At 42.5% G+C, this 19,015-nt stretch overlaps 1 protein-coding gene across 2 annotated transcripts in view; it reads left to right on the top strand.

Annotated features, from left to right (window-relative positions):
* The window catches only part of LOC138265425 (uncharacterized), a 226,152-nt gene that overhangs the window by 80,332 nt on the left and 126,805 nt on the right, over positions 1–19,015 (top strand). For both annotated transcript variants that reach the window (XM_069213123.1, XM_069213122.1), the window contains exon 10: positions 9,944–10,092. In XM_069213123.1, the coding sequence (XP_069069224.1) occupies positions 9,944–10,092 (149 nt within the window). The remainder of the gene's footprint in view (positions 1–9,943; positions 10,093–19,015) is intronic.

Genomic DNA, 19,015 nt, shown 5'->3' on the forward strand with positions numbered 1-19,015 from the left:
TGTGTCCAGTCTTTTTTCTCGACAAACTGAAAATATTTTTCTGTGCATATTGGAACTGCGCAGGAGAAAATGACTAAGGATCTTGTGAATACGGCATCTTTGCTGTAGTAAAATGTTCAAATCACAGTCTTCTGCTACCACAAAAATTGAAAGATGCAATGTACGAAGAACACATTACTAACCAGAAACCAATTTCTGACTTGAAAAATACATTTGCAACCGATTGCTATTTGGTAGGCAGGAGGAGCGTGAATGGGGTACCCTCTGCTTCCACTGCATCGCAACGGGGGAGATTGCGACCCCAATTGTGATTACCATTCATCTTATAAAGTCTCCCTAAAGGGAAATGATTAGGACACCACTAACAGGTGCACATAAAAGGCAACACAATTGCATAGTATATTTATGTGATTGTTTCAGCATAGCTAGCCCTGTGTTTGTTTTCTTCACTTTCATTGTATGTTTGTTTTCTGGCATAATACATGAAGGGTATTACACTATGAATGTTAGGGGGCGCCAGAGTGCAAGAATCCAGGATAGCTGCATTGTAATTTGGTTTTGGAGGTCAGGAGACCAGATCCTTTAAAATCCGCTACTTTGCAGCTCCGCATTGGAAGGATTTCAAATGCAAGAATGCACTGATTTGCTAACCTACCTGATTCCTGCCTGAGACCAAGTGCTGTGATGCCCGGAAACCTTGGTCAGCTAGTCAGGGGCCTGACCGTTTCGGGCTCTGGCTCTCGGGCCCACCCTCAGTGAGAGGTGAGTGCAGTGTGAACATGGAAGGCTAGATTTCCCTGCAGGGCCAAGTGCTGAGCTCATGATGGCGTGTTGGACCATGTTCTATTCCTGAAGTCTGGCCGCTGCTGGGGCTGGGACTCCCTCTTGGGGACTCTGTAAGGCTAAGCAGTCGAACAAAGGGGGTAAGCTCCATCTTGCACACTACCTTGGGGCACATTTTGTCAGTAAAAACACTTCTCTACCAAACAGATACTTCTAAAGGGGGCCCTCAGGGACTATCCAGTGGCTACATAGCCCACATGGAGGAATGTTGAAATGGGCACAAAAAATAATAAACAATCTCGCTTGCCTTTGGAATCCAGGCATGTATAGAAAGTGGCAGACGCTGAGCCACAGTAGTAGGGTCATGGTGCGCAGTGGACCCAGACACAGTAGAAGCTCAAGACATAAACATTCTACCAAAAGTACTGCAGAGGAGTCTCTCCTCAATCAATAATAACATATTAGATATGAATTTTTGAAGAGTGAAGTGGAAATAATGCTGAAAAGAACTAAAGGACAATGATAGTCTAGGAAAGTGGGAGATTAGGACCTAGGTGCAATTTCATGCAATGGAGCTTGGGTCAGATACACCAAGCAGGTTAATCCCAGTCAAACATTTAACTTTATGATGTAGTCTTTTTTATGGAAGTCAGAATACTCCTGCTGGACAACCCTGAAGCTGGATCAGAAGAAGTTGCATCAAAATCGGACACCTTTGCTACAATATCCCACTGACATCTCTGGAGGTCTTGGAAGCCCAATCTTTTTCTAAGTTGGAACTTTTCAGTGTTTGTGGAGCTGTTCATCTCAGTCACTTCTAAGGCCTCCAGAGCCTCAGGGAGAGCACCTAGGGGCTAGGACTCACTTCTGCAGAGGCCACAAGCAAGGTCCAGTCTAAGTCCAGTCTAGGTCCAGTTGGTACTGGTTAACTGGCCACTTCAGAGAAAGGGCCTTATGCAGCTAGATGTGCCCCTATAACCACACAGTAGGCCAGCCAACTGATTCTATGAGTCCATTTGTTTGTCTCGGTACAAGAAGGAGCAAGTCCAGTTCTCAGAGCTCCGCTCAGGTCACAAACAGCAGGTCCTGTCATCTTCTGATCTTATTCAGGTCCGGAAAGTATTCTGTATTTTGGTTTGCGCTAGCCGGTTGGTGGAGATGACTCATAGACACTCTCTACTCAGTAACGAAAAGGATTCCGAGGAAAAGCCTACCCTCTTTTATAGCACACATTGTTTGTCTTACTGCAGACTGTGACAGAGTGCACTATTCCAAGGGAAATCCAAGACAGCACAGGTCAAAGGTAACTTGAGTGACAGTCAGGGGTGTTCTGGGGAAATGAACAGTCCCTTCATCATTGAATACCCTAAACTGGATCTATGTCCTGCCACTCCTACTACTGGGCAGGTGCCCAAATGGCTAACTTAGGCCTAATGAACAAAAAATGTTCCTTCCTTAGGTCTCGACTTACACGAAACTGTGAATTGGTAGGCTTCACCTCTGTCCCTTTCAAGTTAATGAAATTCTTGGAAATTCCCCAACTGCCCCTTCTGAGCTGATATGTATCACATTGTCTATCCCGGCCATCCTGTCCACAGGCCTAAGCCATTGTCTCTGCTCTGGGAGCATTTTTCAGACCTCGTTAAGATCAAGCACCGGGCAACAACATTTGTGGTTAGACTTAGGCAAATTATCCCCCAGGAGCATCAGGCAAGGATTATGTAGCTTTATAAAAGTTATTTTGCATGTCTGTGCTAGCACTTTGCTTTAAAAAATCCTCTTTGGTTTGTTTCTGCACTTCCAGACCCCATTTGGGGATCCCAGAGCATAATGTGGGTATTGGTCCTAAACTGTGATAAATACTACTGTACCTCTTCAACTGGACCCAATAGAACCTTTTCTGCACTTGAATCTGAGGGTAGCGAGGGTAAGAAGTCACAAGCTTTCCATGGAGCTAGAACCGTTCACAAGCTCAGAACTCAACAATCAACCAATAGGCACAATGACGTAAATGTCCAGTCAAGTGCTTGTTTTTAAAGAAAGTAAAGTGGTTTGTAACTACACAGTACTAAATATGATATAGTTCTAGCCAGTATCTAGGACAGTGATCCTGGTTATGATTTTTCCTTGTGGTGTTGCACCAACAAATTTTTCTCATTCTAATCCCCTGTTTATGCCTTGTCTCCACCAGCATTTACAGCAGTGACATTTACCATGCCGCGGTGTATTGTTAATTAACTGACAAGTCAAATGTGCACTCAGTTCATGTTTCTCAAGGTAAGGTTCTTACCACTGGTGGTGTAGTGGATATTGCCTTTAGTCTCTCATGCTCCTTCAAAGCAGATCTGGTGGCTTTACCATCCTTCTGCAGACAAAAGGTTGCAGCTTGTGAAGACAATCTCATTGGCACGGAGGAGCCCAGGTGTGGTCTGCATTCCCTACAGCCTACCTCTGGGCTCAGTTCAGCTGTGAACAGCAACCCTGTTTCTTACACACATGCCTGGGCCCAACTACTGAGGCTCTATCAGGCCCTGGTGTTAGCATTAGCCCAGATTAGCCCATCGGGCATGCTCAGGTACAGGTCCTCACTGGGCCATTGAAGCACAGTCACCACCCTGTTGTAGCCCTGATTTGGCGGGTGAAGTCAGCACATAGTTGTAGCCCATATTGGGCAAGTACAGTCACAACAGATGTTGTAGACCCAGTCAGACTGATACAGCTAGCTGCAACCCTAATTGGGCTAACACAGACCATTACAGCTTTAACTGAGCTCACACAGACAGTTGCAGCCGTGATCCGGCCAATGCACCCACAAAGGCTTGAAGTTGTTCTTGCCAGGAACTGTGTATGAGAGCATGGGAGACACTCTGCAACATGGGTCATTACTGGCTTCATTCTGAGGTAGTTTGCTTCCTCTTGGTGTAACTTTGTCTCTTTGGCACACCTGACCCCTCATCCTCGATAGTCTTTTGTCCTGCAATGACAGGGAGATTCCTTCTTTCTGTCTCCAAGCAGGCAGGCTTCTAGGCACTATTCAGACCCTCAGACCCTTCAGCAAAAAGTGCAGAGTGCTCAACTCTGGAATACTGTTTGTTAGACACACATCAGCCCTGGTCACACAGCAGTCCTTTGAGAAGGCTACACACTCCATTTGTTGTACAAGGAAAAACCTGCAACTGGAACAGAGTAGGATTGTTTGGGTCTCACTTTTATACACATTTTCTAGATAGTAATGTGAAGCCACTATCTCCAACTTCAGGACTGGTTTGGGATGTTGAGATTTGGGGATTTTAAGTGTCCTATTTAGGATGCTCTCCAAACACAATATTTGTTTACAGTGATGCTTCTCTCATCAGGTAACACTTGGAATATATGCAAACTGAAGCACAGACCACAGGCATAATGACGTTTGAGGCTTCTGCACCTCGCTGTCATTAGCCTCTCTGAAAAAGTTATCAGAGACATACAAAAGAGCCAAACTAATCTTGAAACTTCCTTGCCTAAAACAACCAAATCTGAAGCTCACCCTTTAGCCCTACAATAAATCTAAGGGAAGTGCACAGGAAGAACTAATTAGCAGATTCCTGCTATCAAACGTCGTTATGACATTTCTAGAGGCAGCTCTGTCTCCATCCTCCTCACTTCAGTGCTTGCTACCATCCAGCTGAAGAAATGTAGGCAAGTACATTTCCACTGTGTCGGGAAGCTGTCTTCATCCTCTATTTTGTGCTGTGCCAAACTAGGTATGTTGAAAATGGGTCTCACTGACTCTAGTGCTTTGGCTCACTCCCACTCAGAGCCTTACCACTGCACACATACTACACATATCCGCCACCTGGACATGCTCCCAACATATACAGAGAATGCCACTGCAATGCTCTATGCATGTACATAATAATAGGGCTTTGCATAAGCGTGGCTTGTAGGCCCCACTGTTAGTTACACAGATACACTGGCAATCTAAAAAAACAAAGTATGCTGTTACCACTGCTTTATGTGCTATAACCAGGACAGAGACAGCAGCCCTCTGTCTATTATGAGTTTACGTTTTGGGCGCTACTACAGGTCACAGAAGATTTCCAGCCTCATTCATAGTCTGAGAGAGGCCTAGGCCTCTGTGCATATGCTATACTAGGGAGACTGTAGGGCCAAAATGAAAAACAGGATCCCCCCAAAAATGTAGTTGGTTACTTTGGGCTGGGAAACACATGAGTAAAACATGCAGGGAACATTCCCATCTGAACATGCAACAATACAAACTATGGACCAGGTTTACTACAAAGTGGCGCAGCACAGTGCTGCACCAAAATTTCCAGCTCCGTGCCGTGTCACTGTAGAAATGCAGAGATGTGCTGTATTTACTAAAATACGCAGCACTCCTGTGTTTTCCCCTGTGTCGGCGCTAAATATAGCTGCCAGTGCCAACGCCATAGTGCAAGGGTGTCTGCGTTGAAGGAAATTATTGTTTATGTGCAGGAAGATGTCCCCTCCAGCATAAATAATCTACAATTACGATTTGGCACGTCTATATGTGCTGCGTAATGGAGCACACATAGAAGTAGCAAATCGTCACTTTTGAATGATTGTTTATGTGCATGGGGGACACCTTCTTGCACATAAACAATCATTCAAGCCCTTTGGTCTTTCTGTGTGTGCTTCAGAATGCAGCACACATGGAAAAAGCAAAAACGAGAAGAAATAAACAAATTCCTCCTTGTTGTGCCATACTGACACCACCCCTAGGGTGGTGTTAGTTTTTGGCTCTGCAACAGATTTGTGACTTTTTGTAAATCTGGGGCAGCGTCAAAAGCAACACCCATTGGCACGCCCCTCTGACGCAGAAAACTGCATCGCAGCGGCGCTAAGCCACAAAAATATAGGTGCTGCCTTGTAAATGTGGCAGACAGCATCACCAGAGGGTCACAAAAAGTGACGCTCCGTTGGTGCGAGGGCCTTGTAAATCTGGCCCCATATATTTTTGTTTGGCACATTCAGTGCTATTTCTTAGTGCAAACCCTGCAACAATATCTCAGTTCAGCCTGAACAAGCAATGAAACATGTGGTGGTATTTTCAATTGTTCATCATTTTGGTGCATTTCTCCAACGGACAAAGATAAATCTTGAAATGTCAACTAAGGAAAAGTCTGTAATTCCAGCAATATCACATAAACATAGGTTTTCCTTTGGAATGTAGACTGCACAACCAATCTTGTAACATTAGAGCGGATCACAAAATTGTGCCAACATTATTGTTTATGTTGCATACTCGTTTTTTGACAGATACCAAACTCAAGGTTATAAGGAATGCATGACAACTAAATATTCTAAATAATTCTGTATGGTCTGATGAATCCCTTGTTGCAAGTTGTATCTCTTTTGTTCTGACTGGCTGGAGAGTAGAACACTCATACATGGGTGGGTTTTCATTGGTTTTGGCAGGGATCCACGCACCAGACCCCAGGGAATGGGGATGTCTGCATTATTTGGGAGCAGGTTCAGTAGCTAACCAGGGAATCCTACCAACTTCAAATATTTCTGAGAACTAAAAACACAGAGGAGTCCATGGTAATGTGACTTACATGAATCCAGTGTGTACGTATAATACTCTGGAAATGCAAACGCATGGGTAAAAATTACAGTTTTATTTAATTTCTGTGCCAGAAACCAGAAAACTTCAGAACATCAAGTAGATGGTAAATGTCCTGCTGTCCAACGTTTCCACAATTCTCACAGTAAAAACAGAGGCCCTCATTATGATACTGGCGGGCGGCGGAGGCCGCCTGCCAATGCCCTACAGCCATCAGGACGCCTGTGCCGCCTGAACCTCACCGGCCCTATAATGGCTTCCCCGCTGGGCCGGCGGATGGAAACAGAGAAACTCTGTTTCTGCCCCCTGGCCCAGCCGGGAACAGGGCCTTAACATTGCAACTGGCTCTTAAGGGAGCCGGCGGCATTGTGGCAGTGCAGCGGGTGCAGCAGCACCTGTTGAGCATTTCACTGCCCATAATTCAGCAGATTACAACCACCGGGACTGCTAAACTGCAGGCTGGCGGCAGGCTGGCGGTGCTGGCGGTTTGACTGTGGCAGCTCCGCCACAGTCATAATGTCCCGACCGGACTGCCGTCATGACCATGGGAGTCTAGGGTCCACCAGGGTCATAATGACCCTCATAGTACCACAAATGTGGAGCAATTTGGGGCAAATTGTAACCAATTAAAGAACACTTTGGCACTATATTCACTTTAAAGAATCACTTCTTTGGTCCCCTTCCTGTCCGTTACGAAAGGCCGCATCGCACATGTGAGGTGCTGTTTTAGTTGGTAGAGGTGTGGAACAGTCTGTGCTGAGAATTTGTAGGGATGAGCATAATTTTCATAATTCGCATTTGAATATGCTAAATGCAAAACCTTCATATATTGCAATATTGTGGCAAGACATTCTTTAGTGTCTTTATTTTGAAATACAAGGATGCATTTCACCCTAAAAGATAGCTAAAAAAACAGAGGCGCTGCAAATATCAGCCACTCACTTTCTGGTTGCATGCACTAAATATTTGCTGTGAGTGGTGTGTAATTATGCAATATTATGTGAGATTATGCCAGTGTAGTGAAACTTTCACCTGGGCATAAGGTTTTACTGTTCTCCAGCCATTTGGACACTATCCATCACAAAATGTGAGAAAATCATTTTTCACCAATGTTTGACCTATCCAAGTAAGAACTAGTGCTGGATTCACCACAAGCCACAACACCCAGGAATCCTTCAGGTCTCTGGTGTTCAGAAATGGCTTGGGTTGTTAGGATAAACTAGGTGCCAGAAAGCCCTAAGCTCCATAGTGTGAATCTGTGCACAGCAAAGAGCAGGGCACTGTTTGGATTTTAATGTTTCTTAAAATAAGAAAATGTCAAGTAGCATCCAGGCTCCTCATTGAAGCACGGCCTCAATTTGAAAAAGAAAAAGGTGCAGTGGGTATCTTTTCTATTTCTAAAAAAAATATCCAAACAGGTTTCAGGCTTCTTCCTGGCTTGCATCCAGGTGCAGTTTATTAAAAAAAATCCAAACTGTGTTCAGGCTCCTTTTTGAAACATACACATGTGCACACCAAAGAGGATACAGATGCTGTGTGGATTTTTTCTGATGTTAAAAAAAAACAGAGAGTGTCTAGATGCCTTGCTGGCATCTACTGGCAGTTGGAGCCTCCTACAGTGCGGTGATCTGACCGTCACTATGGGGCTAGTGGTCTCAAGAGCGCCAGCCTCGTAATGAGGTCCTAAGTCTTTGGTTATCTTCAGAAATTCAGAAAGTCTGTTTTAAAACCTAAGTGATTACGAAACAAAATTCACATTGTGCAGCCTTGCACGTGAACAAGTGCTAGGTCGTGTGTATTTGTGAGGCCTGTAGGTGAAAAACTTGTGACAGAATTACCTTAATTATGTATAATTACATAATCAATAACTATAGATTATAAATGAACTGGGCTGTTCAATGCCCATTAAAAGGGTAAAACAACAAACAAACTTACAAAATGATTAACATAACACAACAGAAAACATTGCAACAGTTCCAGGCTCTGATCATAAATTGACTGGTGCATGTATATATATATATCTATATCTATATATCTATATATCTATCTATATATCTATATATATCTATATATATATATATATATACATATATATATATATATGGTTTACGTAATAGTGGAACAGAGTCATACTAAAATGACATTAGGAGTATTTTGTGTCTTTAAGAATCACGTTTTGGGTTCCTTAACTGTTTTTCTGCAGCACACAGCACATTGCTCATATAAAGAGGCCTTTCGGTAATTCATGTCACAATGTGTCTCAAATTCCAGGCTTACTTCATTAAACGAAGGAAAGGCCTGGAATGCCTGTTGTTGATTATTGATAAGGATACCAAACTAGGTAAAGAGAATACACTTTTTCTCTAGGCAGGAAAATCCCTTTAAATGTGTGCTTCTTGTGTCTGGAGTCGATTGGCCTAAAATGAAAGGAAGTGATTCCCTGACAGGCGTTGCCTCCGAAAGGGTAAGGGTTGTGTCAGTTAGATGTCTTGACTTCCTTAATTAACAGGCTGTTGTCTAAAAAGTAGAACTTTACCGTGGATGTATGTCACTATATAGATAGCGACAGAATCAACCTTCATTAATATTCCATCCACCAATACAACCTGAGGTAGAATATTTACTGTTCTTGACACATTCCTTAACTAACCTCAGTAATAAATATGGATGGAGCTAAGGAAAGTACTTACCTTATAATGTAATAGTAGGTCGATGGAGTGGATGCAATATTGTCATTCCATGATAGAGTGACCCCCCAGCTCATCCTTACGCCACAACTGGTGGAGGAGTAAAATGCTGTTACAGTGGCCATGTGCTACCAGTTCGAGTCTTGGCATGCTCTGGTTTAACTTTTAGAGGTGACTGTCAGGTGTGCTAGATCTCAGCACTGAGGTTTACCAATATAAACATCTTTGGAATGTAAGGCCTATGCCCCATTTATAACTTATCAAATGTTTTCAGATGTGTTTTAAAATGTAGCATTTCTCAATAATTCACTAAATTGTTTGGAGGGATGGCGTGAAATGAAGGAGAACCCCCCCAATCCTACCTAAGAAATGACCTTAAAAGTCCTATCAAATGTTGTCCAATTGTGCAGCTATGTTATTATTCTTTGAGATACAATATCTGCACCTTACTGTCCCAACTATTCCACAGGGAGGGAATCTCAGGCTCACCTTAGTAATCAAACACATAAAGGTTTTACCACTGTTAATTATATAATGTGCTTTAAAATGCACAATTTTCTTAAGCAAACTGTGGCAGGAACTGTGTAATGGCCCCACTAGTCGTGTTTTACCGGGACCCCACAATGACTTGTGACAGCCCAGCAGAGTAGTCAGGGGGTCCTTGTGGATTAAAATTCCTAAAAGTTGACATTCCCATAGAGAGGAAGATACACTACAAGCAGTGAGATGTACAACAACTTGTGCAACATGATGGTGTGCTCACAACAGAAGGCTTTCAATGATGCGCAAGGGGAAGGTACGATTACTTTGACAGTTGAACACGTTTAATGATCACGTAGGATGAATGTTCCCTATTTAACTGTCTGTTTACTGTTCTCTGCAAAAGTGCACAGCTGTGTTGGATGCCCAAATCCCATATCGGGCAACAGTGAAGAGCTGAAGCCAATCCTGAAATTCATCATTGGAAAAATAAACGAAGGAAGTGGGCGACCAAACCTTTTAAGACTAGAAGCAGTAAAGCAAGCCACTTCACAGGTATGTGCGTTTCTACATTTTCCTCTGGCACTGAAGATCACTTAAGTTGTATGTCATGTGAATGTTGAAGAAACACAATCATTACATGGGGACTGAATTAGGAACCCTCCTGAGGTGAGAAAGAGTATAGATGGTGAGGTGTCCTTCCTTTCACTCACTCAACCCAACTCACTCAACCAATGGTCTGGAAGCTAGTGGCACATCTATTTGTTTAGCATAAAGTCTCACCAAGATTTATTATTTTGTTTCAATTAGACCCAGGTGAAATTTTGATTGTGCTGGTATAGCCTCACATAATGTCCAGCACTGCGCTTTAGAGTTGTTGTGTGAAATTCCTGGGATTACATCACTATGCCACATTGTGTGATTTCAAGTCAGTCCGCCTAATAAATTCTATTGCAAGAGCACAGGAACAATACGAACTAAGGGAACGTAAGTGACTGTTTGCAGCATCCAAAGTTAACTCAAGGATATATTCCACCCTAAAATATTCAGTTAAATGCCATGTATTCGATTTGTGTAATTTCGCATAATTTTCAGTAATCTAGCTGAAATTCTGCACAATCACCGAAAAGGAAACCACACAACTTTCACACGCCCCTGGTTTCAGTCAGAGGCAAGCTTCTTTGACATGTGACTACTCCTATTGCACCTCTACCACACTTACAACTTCCCAAAGCCATGAAGTTATCTTGTGCTATCTTCATTTTGTAGTTACCCTGTGATTTTCCAGAACTTTGATGAAATGGGAATTACTAAAACCCAGTAGAGTTTCCTTTATTGAACTATTCCTATATTGAAGTAGTCTATCCTGGTGCTCATGCCCTTCCTCTCATGGATTTCACAACGATTGCTACAGAAACAGCTAGCATTACATGGTCAATATAATTTTGTAATATATTTTGGAGGCTATACCAAGTTGCAAGTAGTGTGTGTTTTACTCTTGAGTTCATATTGAAATGTTAGGGGTATTTGTGAAGTGAAAGCAGTATGCAAAGCCTTATGAGCATATTTTGGCATTAGAGCAGAGGCTGTACTGCAAATTGTGTGACTCAATGTTATTTAGTTAACTATCAAGTGTAAATGTGCGAAAGATTGACCAATACATATCAGTGATTTACCTTCGGCTGGAACTTAAAGCCCACGGTGCCAAACAGTCTGTTTTAAAGTGCTGGTGTGCATTAAATAAATCACATTACCATTTTTAGAAACAACTAGAATGCCACAAATGCATGAAGTCCACTGTTTTTAAACCTTGTTGTTCATAGTTTTGAACAATTAATACCTAACACATGAAATCCATCACAACTCAAATTATTATACAGTTACTTCAGAGTATTAAGAAATTAAAACAGTTTTCATAAAGCACATAGTCAATTATAGCTACCATCTATTAATAATCCCCAATCAATCTTTCAGTAGCGACTATTACATTCATAACAAGGATTTAAACATAAACATTCCTCCTGAAAGAGGCGGGACTGTGGCGAAACCAAACACTGGTCTTCATAATTAGTATAGGTGTGGTTCAAACAGTTTACTTCAAAGCAGAATTATTTTTTTTGATGGTACAATCCCAAATGATACAAACAAATCTAGTATGTTGTTCATTTTAACATGGTTCAATTTTCACCATCAAGACAGTTATTTCGGGAAGGATGTTACACTAGCATTCCATAATAAATACTTCCATATGCCCCTATATGAGATAGAGCTATCATAAAAGAAGTTCATGAATGTTGGAAAATGGGTTATTGGTAGGGCAGGTAGGTACCTACACCTAGCAACAAGCCACTAACCTCCACCTAGGTACAGTTAGGTCTCAGTAAATTAATCCCAGCTCAACCCTTGGTAGCTTGGCAACGAGCGTCAAGGCTTAACTTAGGAGACAAAGTGTAAAGCATTCAAATATCACAAAACAGTAATTAAATAAAACACAGGAAACAGTTTAAAAATCCAAAACCAATTTATAAAAATAGTTTATATTTTTATCTTTAAAATGACACAAAAACGAATAAAATCGGATAAAGGGAACCGGAGATATGAATTTTTAAAGAATTATTACTTTTCTAGCGCTTAGAAACAAAAAGCGCCAATCGGGTCATCTGGTTGCACCAGGACCGGGGCAAAGTCAAACTTTCAGGCCGACCGCGATGGAGCCCTGCTCGGCTACAGGTCGCGGGAGGCCTCGGTCAAAAAGTTACCTTCTGACTTAGTCTTTATTTTGAAGTTTTTCTTCACCGGGACGAACCTGCCAGTTGAATCCGACCTCCTGGAGCCCTTGTCCGGATACGCGATGTGGGTTTCCTCGGTGGAGATTTTTACCTTCGGACGTAGTCGTTTTTTCGAGATGAAAATCCTTCGACCGGGGTAAACCTGGATCTTGATCCGACGTCCGTGGAGCCCTTCTCGGATACGATGGCTGGGAGGTCCCGGTCAACTTTTTACCTTCGGACTTAGTCTCTTTTTCGGAGATATTTCTTTACCGGGACGAACCACCAAATCCGGCCGGGTCGCTGTTGAGGCAAGCCGGCTAGAATTTCCGCGGCGGGTCGGTCCCTCTCTGGAGCTTTTTTTCAAAAATTCTCAAATCTTCTCCAAACTTCTGGGGCTTCACCCAGATGTTCTTTTAAGGTTCTTTTGGGGTCCACAGCTCACCCCAAGGGTCTAGACGTTCTGTGATGGTCCTTGGGGGGTGCGGACTTCAACTCCCAGAATGCACCTGGCGCAAACTCCTTTTTGGCCACTGGACAGTGGTCAGCTGGTCGCTTTCTTCAGGAGTTGGTGCAGGGGACTCTGGTTAGCAATTTTTCACCTGTAGCAAACAGGGAGTCCCTCCTTGAACCAGTTGAAGCCAGGCAAAGTCCTTCTTGTGGTGAAGCCCAAGTGTGCAGCTGGTGCAGTCCTTCTGAGTGCAGGTTCCAGGTGCAGGCCAGGGGTCCAGCAGGGCAGTCCTTCTTCTCCTTAAGTTCTTTCTTCTTGAAATTTGGTGGGGATCTGAGGCGTGGGTGCAGGTCTGCCAGTTTTATCCTTGCTCCTGGGTGAAAAGCAGGGGGGCCCTGGTTCTCCAATCAGGGACAGGGTCGTCCCCCTGTGATGACCACTTCCTGGGAAGTGTGGCAAAAATCCATCCCAGAAGGCAACAGTCTCTAAAAATCCAACATGGATGAATCTGATTTTTGGAGGTTACATCTGGCTGAGCCCACCCACTGGTGTGGCTAAAAATCATAAACACACCCCTCTCCTGCCCTCTCCTAATCTAATCAAGGGGGCACCTAATTGTCTGGGGTTGCAGGATGTGGGGGTGTTGCTGGGTGCTCCAAATGTCCTTCTCTGCCTTTGAAGACCAGTTTGGCAGCCCTCCCCCTTCCTGCCTCACCATCTGCTGAGGGGAGATTCTCTCCCCCAAGCACATTCCTTTGTGTGAAGCCAGGCCACTTCACACCTCATCAAGGCAGCCTGGCAGAAGCTGCTGCAGGCTGGCCAATCAGAGCACAGCAGCAAAAACAATGCAGAGCTGAAATTGGCAACTTTTTAGGTAAAGTCTAAACTTTTTACCTGGACAAGTTATATTAAATCCAACAACTGGAAGTTGTGGGATTTATTACAACAATCAATTTGATACCAAATTCTTGGTATGTAACATTTAAGGAGACTTTAAAATTTAAAATAAAGTCTGCCCATTCTAGCCTATGAAGGCCATTTACTTCAATGAGGGAAAAACGAATTTGGCTGTTTTGACCTCACCAGGGCTTATAAATCTATTTTTATAAAGTCCCTGCTTATAGTTACATGGCACCCAGCCCTAGGGGCACATAGGGCACACCTTAGGGGTGACTTATATGTAAAAATAAGGTAGTTTAAGACTTTGGAAGTACCTTTAATTCCAAAGTCGAATTTGCATATAACTTTAATTTAAAAGCAGGCAGCAAAGCAGGCCTGCCTTTAAAATGACACTGGGCACCTCAGCAGTGCACCTAGGTGTGCACCACCTATGCTGTGGTCCCTAAACCTACATGCCCTACCATATACTAGGGACTTATAGGTAGGTTAACTTAGCCAATTATAATTAGCCTAATTTGCATATCCATTTTACACAGAGCACAGGCCCTGGGACTGGATAGCAGTACCCAGGGCACCATCAAAGTCAGGAAAACACCAGCAAAAAGAGGAAAATGGGGGCAAAAAGTTATGGGGCCTCTGCAATCAGCCCTGTTTTCTCACAATGAATAACGCTCTTATATATCATTTAATAAACAATTCGGAGTGACTAGGCAAGACATGAATTCCAAGATTTATGCATTCCTATCATATTAAACTGGACAACGTGCCAATGATGATGCTAAAAGCATAATATTTTCCAGAAGCAGCTAATCTTAATATCATTGTCCCCAAGGTTAAAGTGCTAGTGCTTAGTTCTTAGCTACATCCATATTCCATTACATAAAACAATTCATCCTCATGAAGAACTCATGGACACATCTCATATACCCATCTACAATTATTGTTAAGTGTTACGTGCTGAACTCCATGCAAGATGTAAAAAAAAAGTGCTTTGAACAGAACATTAATTCTCAATCACAGACTTAACATAGTTTGTGTTGTTCCATGTACAGTAGCATTTTACCAGTGTACCAATATATAAAGTGCTAATGCTAAAATCCCTATGCTGAAAGCAAAAAAACTGTTCATAACAGATTACATTCAATAAATTCATTCTAAGATGGTACAAACACCTTAATAAAAAGTCTCATTCATTAAAGGTTACTACTCAATACTGGGCCAAAAATAACTCAGTACTGCTATGAACGTTCTAGTAATCACATAAGTGATAGCAAACAGAGTAAACAATAAATATTGTAAAAAGTACAAAAGGTGGTCCATTTAATCAGTTCCCGCAGGGACCTTTGTTATTAATTTCGCCCTTTCGATGACATTATGTCTTCACATGTGAACATGCACTCCTTCTTTAGGCTTCTCAGTAACTATGAGTATTTTCAATCTTGATCCAGCTCTAATCAGTTTTAATTTACAATTACTTCCTCAATGGCCTTTCCTAATATGTTGAGCCCAAAAGTATTGCAACTCTTTGGTGTTACCATTATGCTTCTCCCAAACGTGCTTTGCAATGGTATATTAGAAGTCCCTATTTTACGTTAGGATGATGTGATGGAGATTCCTGAGCTTAACCTTGTTCGTTGTACTTCTTGGCCTTTTCCCACAAGTACATTGCAAAACATTTACTACATGGTCAGCCTCACATTGTATGATGTGCTCTTTGATCTTTCATTGTTGCCCTCTGTAAAGCAGATAAAAAGATCTGTTAATCCCATGTTCACAAACCTTGCATTTCTTACATTGCCAAAAACCTGTTTTCTTCGGCCAATTAGATCTTTTTGGCTTTAAATAGGGCAAATTGCTCTGTGTTATTAGATCACTTTCCTATAATTAATGAGTATAATCTCGTAAAACCCCTCCTAAATGCTCATTGAAGTGTAGAATGTTTTGGTGGTGTTCCTCAATTTGGCATGTGCACTATTGAAATCCATGATTAATACTATAGTCACTTCCTCCTATAATGTTCTGTTTTCTAGTTATCAGTTGCTGCTCCCCAGTTTTTGAGCGGGCTCTCTGTAAAGAATTATGCAGGACCTCCAAAGGATAATCCCTTTGCTTGAAGTGGGTATTCATTTCCATTTTCCATCTCTGAGAGACTGTGTTGTGCCCATAATAGCTTTCCAAATGGTACACTCCAGTTCAAGGCGTTTGGGTGCCCACTATTTACTACATGGAGTATGGTATTAAATGATGTAGCTTCCCCATGGATCTTAGTGCATTCTTTATGAAAAGTTAAATATCCACGAAAATAATAATTTCTGCACTGATGTTATGAGTGAATTTAAGATTGCAGTTACTTTCATTCAGGAAGTCAATAAATGATTCCAAGGAACCTATATCTTCTTCCCAGATGATAAACAAATCATCAATAAAATGAGTCTATAACTTCCATGCTCGAAAACTGTCTGGTTTTGTACTTCCCAAGATATGTCCATTTTCCATCACCCAATAATCAGATTAGCCTGTGTTGCGGTGAGGGATGTGCCTATGGCCATACCTTGTTCCTGTAAAAAGTAGGTACCAATTAAGATGAGTGCATTGTGAGTTTACTGCACTATAGCATGTCTAGTAACATCTCTAAGTGCTCAATGCACCTCACAGATCTAGATCTTAAGAAGTATTTGCATGCTTGGATCCCCTGTGAATGGTGAGTTGTCATATACTTGTAGACTACATCAATTGTGGACATCAAATAGTTGTTATTGCAAGGTTTATTATCTATTGTATGAAAAAACTAACAGTGGAATCGCTCAGGTAGGAGGACAATGCAGTGGCATGTTGGAATAAAAAGATATCAATGAATCTTGAGGAATACTCCAACAAAGAGCCAATAGAACTCACACACTAGACTGACCGGGGGCGGGAGTCTCCATATTCCTGTCGACCTTTGGAAGGAAACAGATAGTCAATGTCACTGGGTGCTCTATCTTCAGATATATAAACCTAACAATTAGACTTCTTACCCCATAATTGCAGATTTTGATGATGCTGTGCAGCATATTCCTTAGTTGGTACTTTATACAATTCAATATAATGTTGCTTTACTTTCAACTTTCCTTTTGGTTTCTAGTATGTATTAGGAACAAACCAGAATAACTATGTTTCTGCCTTTATCAATGGCCTTAATAATTATGTTTTGGTCATCTTATAAGTCCTTCATGGATCCTCAGTCATTCATATTCATTTTGTAATGCTTTTGTATTTTTTCTATTAGGCAACTGATTGATCCGTTCTATCATTATTTCTTGAAACACATAAATTGTATTCCCTGCTGGTAACTGAGAACAGAGGGATGAGCGCAAATTTACATCCACACTTACTGGGATTCCATGTGACAAAGCCTGATGTCATCAATGATGTCACTGAAATTGTGCTGAGTAATGTATTATATGAGGTCATAAACAGTACATGGAGAGGAGAAAGTTATAGATAGCACAGTAATCTACAGCTGGTGAATTTCAGTGGCTTTTTGGGGTTTAAACCATGACATTATCACTGACATCTTCACCAAACTATCATGTCTCTTTAACCTTTATTTTCCTCAAGGAACTTCTAGGGTCTTTTTCAATGTAATATAAAACATCATTAAAATATCTGACTGTATGTAGTAGGCCCCTTGCTGTGTAGGCGAGGATTGAGTATGTGGAGGGAATGATCTTTCCGAGAAGAGCTCAATAGAGAGTATCTCCTCTGTGTCGTAATGGCTCACCCACCTAATTGGGCTTCGATGTCTGGAGGGAATGGGATCTCCATGAAGAGCAGTGCTGGCTGTGTGTAGTAGGGGCTTGCCATCCAAGGGGGCTTGGGTGTTTGTAGTGAGGGGCCTGTATACAATGCCTGCATACTGAGTGCAGTCTGTGGATAGTTGGGGGGTCCCCACTAATGGGGCTTGGCTTTCTGTAGGGAGTGGGGTCTATGCCCCATCTGTACACTCAACACTGACTATGTGTAGTGTGTGCTTGCATGTCTGGAGGAAGTGGACTCTATGCACAGCCTGTGTAGTGAGCGCAGACTGTATGTAATTGGGGCTTGCCCATGTGTTGGTCCTTGGGTTTCTCCAGGGAGTGGGTTTATGCACAGTCTGTGCACTGAGCTAAGACTGTACACAGTAGGAGCTTGCCCGCCTAAAGGGGCTTGCGTATCTGGAGGGTGTTGGCTCTATGCATAGTCTGTGCACTGAGTGCAGACTATGCATAGTAGTGGCCTCCCTTCAATGGGTTTTGGTTCTCTCAAGTTAGTGGGTTCTTAGCACGGTCTGCACACTGGGTGCACATTGTGTGTAGTAGGGAATTTTGCACCAAATAGGACTTGGTTGCCTTGATGGAGTGGGCTCTATGCACAGTCTGAGAACACTGACTGTGTGTAGTGCAGACGTGTCACGTAAGGTATCTTGCATGTCTCGAGGTAGTGAGATCTATGCACAGTCTGTGCAGTGAGTGCAAACTGTGCTTGATTGAGGTCTACCCACCTAATGGGTCTTAGGTCTCCAGAAGGTGTGGTCTCTGCACACAGTCTGCACACTGAGTGCAGACTGTGCATAGTAGGGGCTTACTAACATAATGGGACTTCTTAATATATTGGGATTTCACTCTATGTAACATTTTAATGTTTGTTTGTCTTCTCATGAGATTTCAGCTGGAGTCCCACAGGACCAGAATGACATTTATTATTCATTGTTGGAAATGGCCTTTCTGCAGTGTCACCCCCAAACATTTTACCTTCCTCTTCCTCTTTTTCTGACCTCATGTTTGCTGGCTTTAGGACTCTGTGCACTTTACCACTTCTAATCAGTGCTAAAGTGCATATACTCTCTCCTTAAAACATGGTGATATTGGCTCATACCCAATTGGCTTATTTAATTTACTTGTAAGTCCCTAGTCAAGTGCACTACCTGTGCCCAGGGCCTGTAAATTAAATGCTACGAGTGGGCTGCAGCACTGGTTGTGCCACCCACATAAGTAGCCCCCTAACCATATCTCATGCCTGCCTCTGCAGTGCCTGTGTGTGCAGTTTCACTGCCACCTCGACTTGGCTTTTAAAAGTACTTGCCAAGCCTTAGAGACCCTTTTTTCCTCATATAAGTCACCCCTAAGATAGGCTCTAGGTAGCCCATAGGGCAGGGTGCTATGTAGGTAAAAGGCAGGACATGAACATGTGTGTTCTATATGTCCTGGTAGTGTAAACATCCTAAATTCAATTTACACTGCTGTGAGGCCTGCTCCTTACGTAGGATAGTATTAGGGCTACCCTCATATACTGTTTGAGTAGTAGATCCTGATCTGAAAGGAGTAGCCAGGTCATATTT

This window comes from Pleurodeles waltl, chromosome 11 (genome assembly GCF_031143425.1).
Source record: "Pleurodeles waltl isolate 20211129_DDA chromosome 11, aPleWal1.hap1.20221129, whole genome shotgun sequence".
In the NCBI taxonomy this organism is placed as follows: Eukaryota; Metazoa; Chordata; class Amphibia; order Caudata; family Salamandridae; genus Pleurodeles; species Pleurodeles waltl.